Below are 13,139 nucleotides of genomic sequence, written 5' to 3'. Positions count from 1 at the left end.
ATCAAACTAAAAAACTTCTGCACAGCAAAAGAAACCGTGAACAAGATGTAAAGGCAACCTACTGAATGGGAGAAAATATTGCAAATCATATATTTGGTAAGGGGTTAATATCCAGAGTATATAAAGAACTCATACAACTCAACAACAAAAAACAAACAGACAAACAAACAATCCAGTTTAAAAATGGGCAGAGGTCATTATGCTGTACACCTTAAACTTATACAGTGCTATATGTCAATTATATCTCAATAAAACTGGAAGAAAAACTGGGCAGAGGATCTGAATAGACATTTCTCTAGAGAAGACATATAGATGGCCAACAGGTACATGAAAAGGTGCTCAACATCACTGATCATCAGGGAAATGCAAAACTAAACCACAATGAGATAACACCTCATACCTGTAAGAATGGCTGTTGTCAATAAGATGAGAAATAACAAGTGTTGGTAAGGATGTGCATCTTTTCAGGATGACAGGAATGTTCTTAAATTAGATCATGGTGATGGTCACACAACTCTGTAAATATTCTAAAAATCATTGAATTTACATTTAAAATGAGTGAATTTTACGGTATATACATTATATATCAATAAAGTTGTCAAGAGACATTTGAAAAATAGAATGCATGTAAAAAAAAATAGAATGCAATTCCATTAAAAATTTTAAAAAACTAATGGGATTTCCTGGACTTCTCTTTGAAGGTCACCTAGTACTGAAGGTGGTTATGACATATGCAGGAGAATTCAAATACTGTGCTTTAGAATATATCAACCTACTCACCCAGACAAAAAAATATCAGGGACTGGTTACTAGTAGAATGGTGACACAAATACAGTAAGCACATTTCTTTCATACTGTTGATGTGCCGGGCACTGTGGTAGGTGCTACATGGTTTATCCTTCAGTCATTCATTCAAAAATATTTGTTGAACTTTTTCTTTATTCTCGGTACTGTTCTTGAGGCTGAAGACACAGTGTGAACAAGACAAAACTCCACCTTTCCTGGAGCTTACATTCTAGTAAGGGAGAAAGGCATAAACATGTAAACACACATGCCATAATTAAGATTACTTTAGGTAGTGATGCTTGAGTTTAAAAATAAGCCTGGATAAGGAATTCCTTGGCAGTCCAGTGGTTAGGACTTGGCACTTTCACTGTGGGGACCCGTGTTCAATCCCTGGTTGGGGAGCTAAGATCCCGCATACTGCATGGTGCAACCAAAAAAAAAATAAAGATTAAAAAAAATAAGCTTGGATAATGGAGAGAGTGACAGAAGATGGCAAAGGAGGGCAGTGGAAATATTAAGGGATCAGGGAAGGTCTCTCTGGGGAGGTGGTTTGAGGTAACACCTGAAGAATGTGAAGGTGTCATCATGCAAAGATCAGGAGAAGAGCGTCCTGGGTGTGGATATAATATCAATTATTATATTATATAATATAAATCACATCACACAACAGGAAATGGAGATATGGCAGTGTAATTAACAGAAAGAAGAAAAAAGTAGAGGCATCACACGCCCTGATTTTAAACTATATTACAAAGCTGTAGTAATCAAACAGTATGGTATTGGCATCATCTTGTACAGAACTCTCTGGTAATTACATATTAAAGGTCACCCCAGGAGCTTTGTGGAGACAGGAATATAGAGGAGGGATGGAATGAGGGAAGTAAAGAGTTACGAGTGTGCAGCAGGAGCTAAAGAGAGATGATGGTGGCTTTGATGAAGGGGTTGGCAGCAGGGATGATGAGAAGAGCTAGGATTTGGGACATCTATAGGAGGAGAGATCCAATAGGACAGGATGCGTTGTAGGGGGCGGAGAAAGAGGTGTCAAGAACAATCCTTGAATTTTGTCTTGAGCAGCTGGGTGGAAGGCACACCATTAATTGAAAAGGCAAACCTTCTCTTTGAGACTGACTTTACTATATCCAGATCACAGATGAAGAAACTGGGGCTCAGAGAAACTAAGCCAATTTGCCCCAAATTATCCACCTAAGGAGTGGAAGAAGCAAGTTCGAAGCCAGTGACTCCAAAGGCCATATTTTAAACACTGCTCAGTACTTCCTCCTACCCAAGGAGTTCCTTCATCCTTAGCCAGCCAGTGGATGGAAATCATGGAAAGTGGTGCTGGTGGAGAGAGGAGGACTTCTTGGCTGATGGGCGGGCTTTCATTGAACAAGAGGGAGAGGAGCAACTTGGAAGAGTAACACTTTTCCAGTGAATCATATTAAATAACCAGAGCGGCTTATACCCAGTGTCAGGGTAAAAGGAGATTGACAGGTAATTAAAGCCCAGTAATTACAGGAAAATATCAGATTGGAAAGTGCAGAGATTCTTGAAACCTGCGAAGCCATTTAATCCATCTTATGTTTGCTCCAGACCAACAGTCAGCTCCCAGAGCAAGACTGGTCTCATTACCAAACTAATGGACATTATGTTCTTAGGTGGCTTTCTCTCTGCCAAATAAATCAGAATTTTTTACAGTGAAGCCTGAGATTGCCATGCTGCAAATGTTTGCAAGGACGTCACTGAGTGTTTTAGGTGTCAAGTTAAATTTGACTTGGTCCGTTCTGTTCTTTTAAGAAAGGCTCAGGAGGCATCAGCTGGGGCACAGGGAGAAGGCCTTCTGCACTTGCTCTTCCGGGCTGTGACAGAAATCAAACCTGGATCCCCTGAGCGTGCTTTCTCAGGCAGGAATTGCTCCTGTCACCGCGGCCCAAAGGAGCAAGTTGTGATGAAAGTTGTCATTCTCCCCTATTCCCTGATTGTGGGTTTTTTTTCCCAGGAGTCGGGGGTGGAGAGAGAAGTTCATTCACACCTTCTAAAATATTCTAAATATCCCAAATATTCTAAAATATTCTAACACATTCATGAGCCCCCAGTGAGTTGCAGCCACTGTCCTAGGAAATGGGATGATGAGAAATCCTTACATGTTATCAAACAGCAAAAGTGACAGCAAAAATAAAATGGTAAGCATTGCATGTGCCCGTGTGTGTGTGTGTGTGTGTGTGTGTGTGTGTGTGTGTGTGTGTGTGTGTGTGTGTGTGTGTGTGTGTGTGTGTGTGTGTGTGTGTGTGTGTGTGTGTGCACTCCCTCTAGAAGCCAGCCCGCCTGCCCCCACAGGCTCCTGTGCACCGCACTCCTGGGGCCTGGGCTGCTGCTCTGAGCATCAGTGGCCTGGAGAAGAGGTAACTCCTCCGTGCCTTGTAGATTTTCCTCAGCATTTTTCACTCCACAACAGCTCTAATGACCTTGGCATCAAGCTCTTACTGGGGATTAATAACCAGCTGGGTTTAATGGCCCTTACTGTGTCCTGGGCCATTTTCCCAGTCAGCCATTAATTGCAAGCAGTGCCCTGGGCTCTGGCCATTGTGGGGCTCCCTGGGCTGAGTGGCCCTGAGGCAAATGGCCCAGCCTCCTTCTCTGCAGACAGAGCTTCCTCTTTGCTCTCCCCTGCTTCTCTCCGTGGTATTAGTACATAGGGCTGCAGGAGAATTGTTGGTTAGGGCACCACATCATGTCTTCTTTGTATATATGGAGGTTTTCTCAGAGGACTGAGAAGCCTGGAGGTTGGCTTTCATTCACTCACTTATCAATCCATCAATCAATTTAGTATTAATTGAGTGCTGTACATAGGTTAGGAAGCCAGAGAGATTACCAAGGTTGGAGTGACCTAACATGGTGCCCATCTTTCCTACAAAGGGCAGAACCCCTCACCAAATGAGTCTTTAAGGAAAATGTCCCCAAGAATCAGGGAGGCTGAATACTGTGAGAAAGAAGGAGGAGGGAAGGCGTAGGTAGGCAGTGAGTTCACCAGGAGCCACCTCCCCTCTCCTGTCCTCGGTGGAGTTTTATCTCCCTGGCCTGCTGCTGGCAGAGCCCCAAGTTCACCTTCCTATGCTCTGCTGAGTGATTCATCAACCCAGCATCTGAGTGTTTAAGGGAAGAACATGTTCAATACTACATCAGGAATCTTAATTCACCAAGGCATGCGTATTTTCACCCATATCATTAAGACACTCAGGATGATAATGGTACTTCGATGTGGAGGAGCAGGGCTGTCTCAGGGGACTGTAGCATCCCAGGAACCTGGGTCCCACAGTTTGTATAGTCCTTCTGCCTCCCAAGATATCCTCAGTTCCTCTGAATGCAGGAAAGAGACTTCGTTTCCGCCTTTGGAAGTGATTCAGACTTTGGTACATGCTCTTCTCAACTGCAGGAAGTGTAACATTGTTTATTTAGAACAGCTATTGTCACTTTATTGGCACCACTTACCGAAAGGCACTTAAGGCATAATTCAGACTTAGATCTTTTTTGCATTGTTTGGTGCATCTGTACAACTCAAAGAGAGGATGCTGGTGCCTGAGGTAATCAATACCTCAGAGCTAAGGCAGGTGGGCAGGACTCATGGGGGAGGGCTTTCTGGGACTGGGTAGACCCCAGCATGTTCTGGTGGCGCCCAGTAATCACAGAGGGTCTGTATGGCACAGTCAGGAACCTTGGCCTTCCCTGAAAGGGTGTTCATCTGGCCTCACATGGGCATAGCGGAGAGAGAGAGAGAGAGAGGGAGAGAGAGAGGGAGAGGGAGAGGGAGAGGGAGGTGTTACAAGTTTCACCCGTCAAGCAGCCTATGCTCTGAGAATCACAGCAGAATAATTAATTATGGGGAAAGAAATGCTGGGACCTTTCTTTAGAATTTTTCCCCAGTAAAAATGAGCACAATGTCTTGAAATTATAAATCAAACTGGAAAATTCAGGATAATAGTGCTAGGTGAGTCTGAGGAGAAAAAGCAGGTTCCAATGGCTTTAGGGTCCAGTGGAATGAAATCTTGCAAAGTGACCTTATTAAGCAAACGGACTGAGTTACACTGTACCTCAGGGGCGTATTAAGTGCTTAATAAGTGTCTGTTAAATGAATGAACGAATGAATATCATCTGGCCACAAGTGTCTAGTTGGCGCTCTCTTTGTTTTACGGGTGAGAAAGTTAAGTACCCAATTTGTGATAAAGTCTGCTTTAGACCCTGGGTCTCCTGACCCTAATCATCATTTAGTCACATGCTATTTGCAGATGCCCCTGTCATCTTTGTAGGAATGTTTTAACATGAGTAGAGGTTTCCCAGGATACAGGACTTTGGATGCTAAAACCCAAACAACCCCTAACAAACCGGGTTCCTCTTCTACCTCTCAATATTCTCCTTAGTAAAACAGGGGTGATGGTGTAGTATCTTTCTTATAGGTTTATTTGAAGAATTAATTCAACTATATAAAAAGCTCAGAACAGTGCCTGGCACATAAAGAACATCAGAAATATTAACTAAGTTGACCACTCTTTCCTTTGTGCCCCCAGCCCTGCTGTGCTCTAAACAGCCCCTTTTACTAACAGTGAGGCACAGCCCCGCATTGTGTCACATGTCATTGCACATCTCTGACCTACTGCCCCCCAGTAAAGTATAAACTTTGAGGGGTTCTGTTTTTCCATTCCATTCGCATTCTTGCCGCCCAGCACATTTGTCACCTAAGAGTAACTGGATGTCAAATGAATGATGAGAATTTGCAGTGGTAGAATTGCCATTTCATAAGCCCATGTGTCAATTAGCAACCCAGAGCGATCAGTACACACTGATGCGGTGCGTACCTACCATGCGCTCCACTCTGCCTGAAAAGCCCCAGAGCAGCCGTCACTTAATGAATGACACTGTGCCATGTCCTATGGTAAGGACTGGGTTCAACCCCATGCAATTGCTACTTTCGCAGGTCAAATATTGGCAATTTTAAATGGCTCAACCTACCACTATGTACATTTTAATTCTATCAAAGTGGAATGGGGCATTAATTATCCTCAGTTAAAAATGAGAAAACTGAAACTTGCGGAGGTTAGTGACTTGCCAAGGTCCCATAGCTAACAGGTAGTGTAGACAAGCCTGGACCGTCCTGTGTGGGTGCCCTTGGACGCTCTGCAGTGAGGAAAGGTGACTGCCCTCGGTGCTCTCTGTCTGGTTCGGAAGACAGAGCTATGGCTTAGGAAACTCCAAGAGTAAATACAAGACTGTATATACGCAGCACTAAATTGGTTCCAGTTTTCTGAGACTGTGCGGGGAGCCAGTGCGTCCAGTTCAAAGTTAACAGGGAGGAAGGGCAGAGGCTCTGGGGAAAATCTAACAGTGCAACTGTCCTTCAGAACATTCTTGATTGTAATTTTTTTGTGCACTTGCTGGCCTGGGCCTCCGGCCCTAATTACATTATCTTCAAGCAGCAACTCAGAGATATTTCTCATTAAACATGAACAGGGAAATGTTTAATTTGTAAGAATGTAGGTGTTCAGAAAGTACATCACTGGTTCAGGATGTTGAAATGAGCACTGTCATTGGTGTTGTCCCTGGTGGGCACCATAGAGCCAGGGCTTCCACAGGGCATGAGTACAGTGGATGAGCTTGAGGCTTTCTTTACATTTTTGAAGATGGACTGACTCAATTTCTCTCCCTCTCCCTTTGAAATGGGAGAAATTATCCTAATTGTCATTTCAAAATTATGGCTTCTGAGGGGTTCCAATTTGCATGTCTTTTCTCATGTGATTCTTAGACGATGTCTATTTAGGATAAATATATTTGTACAGCATCCAAGAACACTGATACATGCTTAACTTCCAATAAGGTGAGTTAAGAGCATTAAAACTAGTGTCACAGCAAATTGTAGTATAGTCTTTTCTTCAGCTTGGGGGTAACTTTGGATTCAGAAAGACCTGGGTTTGAAAGCATGACTTCATTACTTGCTAGTTATGCATCTTTGGGCAAATTTTTTAACATCTCTGAGCCTAGGGTATCATTATTTGTAAAATGGCAGTAACAGCAAGTTTGCTGGGTTGATATGACGATTTGATCTATTAATATCAGTAAAGCCCAGAGCCCAATGGTCAACAGGTCACAGCTGGCTCTCTTTCCCTGTTGTCCAGTACTCCCTGTCACCAGTCTGGAAGAGAATGTAAGGGTTGATGAGGTAATAGCAGAAGGGATGTATTCTGGCATAGGAGGGAGAAGAGCGAAGATGGCAGCCCTCGGAGGCAGGGAAGTGACCTGCTGGTGCCAAGCGAGTGTTGCCGCTGATGGGGTCCTTCTCCCCCTCCTTGCAGCCCCTGAAAATGCACTGCAGGGACTGCGCCCTGGTGACGAGCTCGGGGCATCTGCTGCGTAGCCTGCGAGGCCCCCGGATTGACCAGACCGAGTGCGTCATCCGCATGAACGACGCCCCTACGCGCGGCTACGGGCACGACGTGGGCAATCGCACCAGCCTGAGGGTCATCGCGCATTCCAGCCTCCAGCGAATCCTCCGCAACCGCCACGACCTGCTCAACGTCAGCCAGGGCACCGTGTTCATCTTCTGGGGCCCCAGCAGCTACATGCGGCGCGACGGCAAGGGCCAGGTCTACAACAACCTGCAGCTCCTAAGCCAGGTGCTGCCCCGGCTGAAGGCCTTCATGATCACGCGCCACAAGATGCTGCAGTTTGACGAGCTCTTCAAGCGCGAGACCGGCAAAGACAGGTACAGAGGCGCGGGCAGGGGGTGGCCGGGGTCCAGGGGAGGGTGAGGAAATGTCCTTGCTGGCTGATTCAACAAAAGCAAAGCTTTTTTTTTTTATGCTTATGTCAGATAAGCTCATCTCCTTAAGCTTCTTTTTCTTTAATTTAATTTTTAACCATTTTTAAAATTGAAGTATAGTTAATTTACAGTGTTGTGTTAGTTTCAGGTGTATAGCAAAGTGATTCAGTTATAAACATATAATTTTTATATATATTATATATACACATACATATATAATATACATATTCTTTTTCAGATTCTTTTCTACTATAGGTTATTACAAGATATTTAATATAGTTCCCTGAGCTATACACTAGGTCCTTGTTATTTATCTATTTTATATATACTAGTAGTTAATTCCAAACTCCTAATTTATCTCTTTCCCCCGCTATCCCCTTTGGTAACCATAAGTTTGTTTTCTAAGTCTGTAAGTCTGTTTCTGTTTTATAAATAAGTTCATTCATATTATTTTTTTAGATTCCACATATACGTGATATCATATGGTATTTGTCTTTCTCTGACTTACTTCACTTGATATGATAATCTCTAGGTCCATCCGTGTTGCTGCAAATGGCATTATTTTATTTCTAAAAGCTTTTGCTAAGCGCTTTTTGTTGTGACCACACTGCTTATGCCATCTATAGAGCTCATCGGTAGGGTCCTCCTGGAGACTGGACTGCTGAAGCGGAATTTATAGGGCAAAGTGAAAGGAAGCACTGAGACATTTATATAGATAATTCAGGGCCAAATCCCTACTTTGGAGGGTGAGGCAACACTGCCCCTGGCTTTCACTGGTAGTAAGTGCAAGATAATAGGTTTATTGCATTTTATTTTACTTGTGTGAACACTAACCAAAAAGAAGTGTATAGGGTTATTTTTCTCTTTCAAAGGCAAATATTTATTCAGTCAACATATATTTATTGAGTACCTACTACTTCACTGCACCTGGTACTGGGGATATACACAGTCAGAAATAAGGCAGATCTAGACCCTGCCCTCCCAGAATATAGTCTTAACAGGGCCACCAGATATTCACCAAGTAGTGGCCAGTGTGCTAGGTCATGTGAGGGGAAGAAAACGGTGCTATGACCAGTGGGACAGAGAGACCTGCCGTAGTCTAGGACAAGGCTTACCAAACTGTTGCTTACAACTCAGTAATGGAACATGAAATGTATGTATTGAGTCACTGCAAGATTTTTTTTAATGTAATGGAAAGAATGGAATAAAACAGACAATATCAGCATTCATCTCCTATAGTAAGTAAGGCAAAGTATTATTTCATGGGATAAAATTTGTTTCGGTTTTATACATAGAAATATACATATACAGGGTCTTCTTTTGAAGTGATAAAATTGCCCTGGAATTAGATAGGGATGATGATAGCACAATTCTGTGAATATATTAAAAAAACACTAAATTACACACTTTAGAAAACTAAAATGAAATGAAAACCATGTACAATACATGTGAGCATGTATGCTCAATCATGAGGTAAAATGTATTTCTGACTATAGGTCAAAATCTTTTGAAAAGCACTGGTCTAGAAGATGAGGGTGTGATGGAAAGACTTTCTCCAAAAGGTGTATTTAAGCTGAGACCTAGGCCAATAAGTATTTATCCAGGTAAAGAAGAACCTGAGAAGGGGAGAGAGAAACATCCTTATGGGTATAAGGACTCGGCGGTGAGAGGACTTCCAGGGGGTTGGAGAAGAGTCCCTGTGGCTGCAACAGGAGTGCTGGTGGGGAGTAGCCAGAGAGGAAGCAGAGATAAAGGGTGAGGAGCTGGCCAAATCTAGGTGAAGAAAAGGACAGCTATAGATATTGAAAGGAGCAGTGTGGTGTAGTCCAAACACACAGCTCTAGGTTGGAATTCTTTGTCCCTCACTAGTTATATGGCCTTGGACAAGGTATCTAACATTTCCGTGACCTCACATGTGAAAAGGGCATAGTGACTAGGCCTCGTAGGACCAGTCTAATAATTAAATTTTCTCATTTCCTTAATTCTAAAACACGTATGTTTATAACTAATACACATTTAATGATGTAATTTACCCCCTCCCTTACAAAAACTGTTCCTGCGTCAATTTCTTATCTTAAAACTAAAGAGATATGATAAGAATGTGAAGTACTAAATCCTTTTGGCTAGCTTAGGCAGCTCATTATGAAGAACGGAGTCTTAAAGAAAGACCAAAGCCCATCATTCCCAAATTCTTTGCAGGGAAGAGCTTTCTTTTTAAATCCTTAAAACCTTGTGACCATTTGAGGGCTGGTCCAGGCAAAAGTGGGCATGGCATCTGATGGAGTGAGGAGAGGTGGACCTGGCCACTGGCACTGTGGCCTCCTTCCCTGGAAGCCCAGGTAACTCCATGGTTAGCCCAGCCAGTAGATCACATGGGGGATCCTGGTCATCATCACACGCTGTCATGAAATCCAGTCACTTACTGTCCTTTAAAAACCACAAATAAGAGACTGTTGCTCATTTGAATGAGTTATTTAACCAAGAGAGCACTTTATAAGAGAAGGAGGATGAGGGAACTCATTTACAGTTTCATTTTTTCTGGTTGGAAAATTCAAAATAAGTAGAAAGACTCTCTTCAATAGAAAACACTTCTCTCTTTTGAGTTTAATGGTTGTTTGCTAAATTTAAGTATTCCTGAAACACTGCTGCAGTGTTAGCTATTTAGGATACTTACACATTGCTCTGGATCTTCTTAAGGGATTAAGTTGAAAACTTGGAGACTAGTCTTTACATCCTTACATCTTTAGGAAACAATCTCACATCAAGACATAACCCACTCACTAAATTCATTAAATTCTGACCAGTGAAAACCTTTTGCTCAGTAGGCCTGTGTCCTTAGTGAGCCCAGATGGTAAGAGACAGATGAAATTTCATGGACTGGCTACCAAGCTTCTCATCCATCTACTAGGATCCATGCAATCCCCACACAGGGAATCACACTGATGGATTTGTAGGATGCCAAAGTACACTGTCAACTTTTAGAATCTTTGTGCCTCTTACCTTTAAGAAACTGTCTTAAAGAAGCTAATATTGTATTGACTCAATATTCTCATGTGTCCATATTCTTAATCTTCAGTCTACTCCAAGCTAAAGAACAAAGTCAGAAACAGCCCTTCAGAACAAAACTATTTCTATAAACTAAAACACAAAACACTTAGGGTCTAACAGTATTGCCTCTGTGTATGCTTTTCTTGAAACCTAACAAAACAGTGGCATGGATTAAAGATACACAAAGTATGGAACATCTAATTTTGCAATCTCATAATTAGGACATTCATTTCAGGCTAATATTTTGAAGAAATGAGATAATTCAATAGATTTTGATTTATGGAAATTTCACCCTATTTAAAAGTGGAGAAAAAAATGGCTCAGGAACAATCTGCAATTAAGAAGCGTGACAAATGACATAGATGGTGGTATTCTTTGATGTTAGAAAGTAACTGTACTTGAAAATAACTTTATAATTGAATAGGGTACATTAGGAAAATATGATTCAGAACCAATATTATAGTAATTAGGTAAAAGAAGTATAAATGAAATAACTGCAGGAAGAATGTTTCCATAGAGATTATAAATGAGATTCTGGTGGAGCAGAAAGGCCTTTAATTGTAATTTAGTGTGTCCTATAGCATTATCAGCTCAGTGTGTTACTTGATCATATAAAAGAATATCTGATCATTTTCCCTAATAAGCACATGACAGCTCTTCATATTCCTTCATTACAGCTGATTAAGTGTAAAAACACTAGATATTCCTTTGTTGGAAAAAGAGTTTGAATCTTTTTAGAAAGACAGCACAAAGCAGTTGCATTTCTATAGCATGTGATCCCAAAAGACTATTATTTCGCAAGTCCGGGGAATTTTAAGTGGCACTTTAAAGAAATGTTCACCTTAGTTTCTTTAGTCCTCCACTTTATATTCTCCCCATTTTTACCCATTAAATCTTTTTCTGTAGAGTCACATCCCCCTATATTTCAGGCTGTGGCTTGTGATTTCTACTACATCACACAAAAGAAAGCCAAAGTTGTAGGGAAGTTTCTGCCCCTGGGAAAAGCCCTCTTAGTGTTTCCTACAACTCGAAAGCATAGCGACATGAGTGTGATTCCTGGATCGGGAATCTGGGGGTATAAGTAAGCTGTCATTCTCCTCCTGGGCGCCACATCATTCCGGTTATTCACTCTCCCAGTTTAAGTCTAGAACAACCTGCCATCTCAAGGTCACAGCCTTGGTGAAGACAAGGTCTAACTTGAGGCAAGGCACTGCCTTCTCTTCCCCTCCCCCATTCAGTCAGCTCTGCTCTGTCCCACCTCCTTCAGTCCCAGAGGTCTTATGAATTTATAGCCCTGGTGAAAAACAAGGGGGATTGTTAATACCTATGTAGGCTGGAGGCTCCAGAATTTTCTAATTACAGTGAGTCCCCTGCATATGAACAAGTTCCGTTCTGAGAGTGTGTTCATAAGTCCAATTTGTTCGTAAGTCCAACAAAGTTAGCCTAGGTACCCAACTAACACAATCAGCTATATAGTGCTGTACTGTAATAGATTTATAATACTTTTCACACAAATAATACATAAAAAACAAACACAAAAAATAAAGTTTTTAATCTTACAGTGCCATACCTTGAAAAGTACAGTAGTACAGTACAACAGCTGCATACAGGAGCTGGCATCTAGTGAACAGGCAAGAAGACTTACTGACTGGAGGAGGGAGAGGAGGTGGGAGATGGTAGAGCTGAAGGATCGTCAGCAATAGGAGATGGAGGGCAAGCAGCAATTTCACTCATGCCTGATGTTGATGGCACAAGTTCCATTCCCTCGCTGGATTCAATTCTATCTACCCTCTTGAAAAAAGGATCCAGTGATGTCTGGGTAGTAGCTCTTTTTTCCTCATCATAGATGACATCCTGGGCTTGTAATAAAGACACTGTACTACTGTACTCTATACAGTACTGTACAGTAAAGGACATGAAAGCACAACCACTTGTAGAGGATGCACGCATGTGACTATGTATGCCAGACACGTGAACTAACTTATGCGATTGGACATGCGAACGCACGTTCACATCTTTGAAAATTCGCAACTTGAAAGTTCGTATGTAAGGGACTTACTGCACTGCCCTGACTACTGATGATGGCTCCTACACAAGAGCCAGTAGCAGTGTTGGAAGGATATCAGTTGTTTTGTGTGTGCTAAAAAGCACTGGGAGTAATGGTTGAATTATTTATTTCATTTGCTCCAACCTAGCAACCAAGAGGGGAGGAAGGGATCTTGATGTATCAACACACCAGACTAGATAACTTTTTATGATGTTCTCTCCTTTAGTCCTCAAAATAGCACAGGAAGATAGAGCTTCCCATGCTTGCTTTCTAAATAAGAAATCAAGGTTCAAATAACAGCAATAACCTGCCTCAGGTCATTTAGCTGGTGCATAATAGAAACTAGTAAGATACAAATCCATGCTATTTCCATCTTGAGAATTTTTTAAATGTACTTCCTGGGATATTACTGGATCCAGATACAATGGAATTGAAAATAAAAATGAGTAAAGG

At 42.0% G+C, this 13,139-nt stretch overlaps 1 protein-coding gene across 2 annotated transcripts in view; it reads left to right on the top strand.

Moving 5' to 3' along the window:
• Positions 1 to 13,139, top strand: part of ST6GALNAC5 (ST6 N-acetylgalactosaminide alpha-2,6-sialyltransferase 5) — a 187,188-nt gene that overhangs the window by 160,194 nt on the left and 13,855 nt on the right. The window contains exon 3 of one of the 2 annotated variants that reach the window (XM_061186430.1): positions 7,125 to 7,534. The exons of the other annotated variant lie outside the window; for it this stretch is intronic. Coding sequence (XP_061042413.1) covers positions 7,125 to 7,534 — 410 coding nt within the window. The remainder of the gene's footprint in view (positions 1 to 7,124; positions 7,535 to 13,139) is intronic. 2 annotated transcript variants of the gene reach the window in all.

The sequence above is a fragment of the Eubalaena glacialis genome, chromosome 3 (genome assembly GCF_028564815.1).
Source record: "Eubalaena glacialis isolate mEubGla1 chromosome 3, mEubGla1.1.hap2.+ XY, whole genome shotgun sequence".
NCBI classification, from domain to species: Eukaryota; Metazoa; Chordata; class Mammalia; order Artiodactyla; family Balaenidae; genus Eubalaena; species Eubalaena glacialis.
The sequence above is the reverse complement of the archived record's forward strand: the minus strand, read 5'-3'. Positions and strand labels throughout refer to the sequence as shown.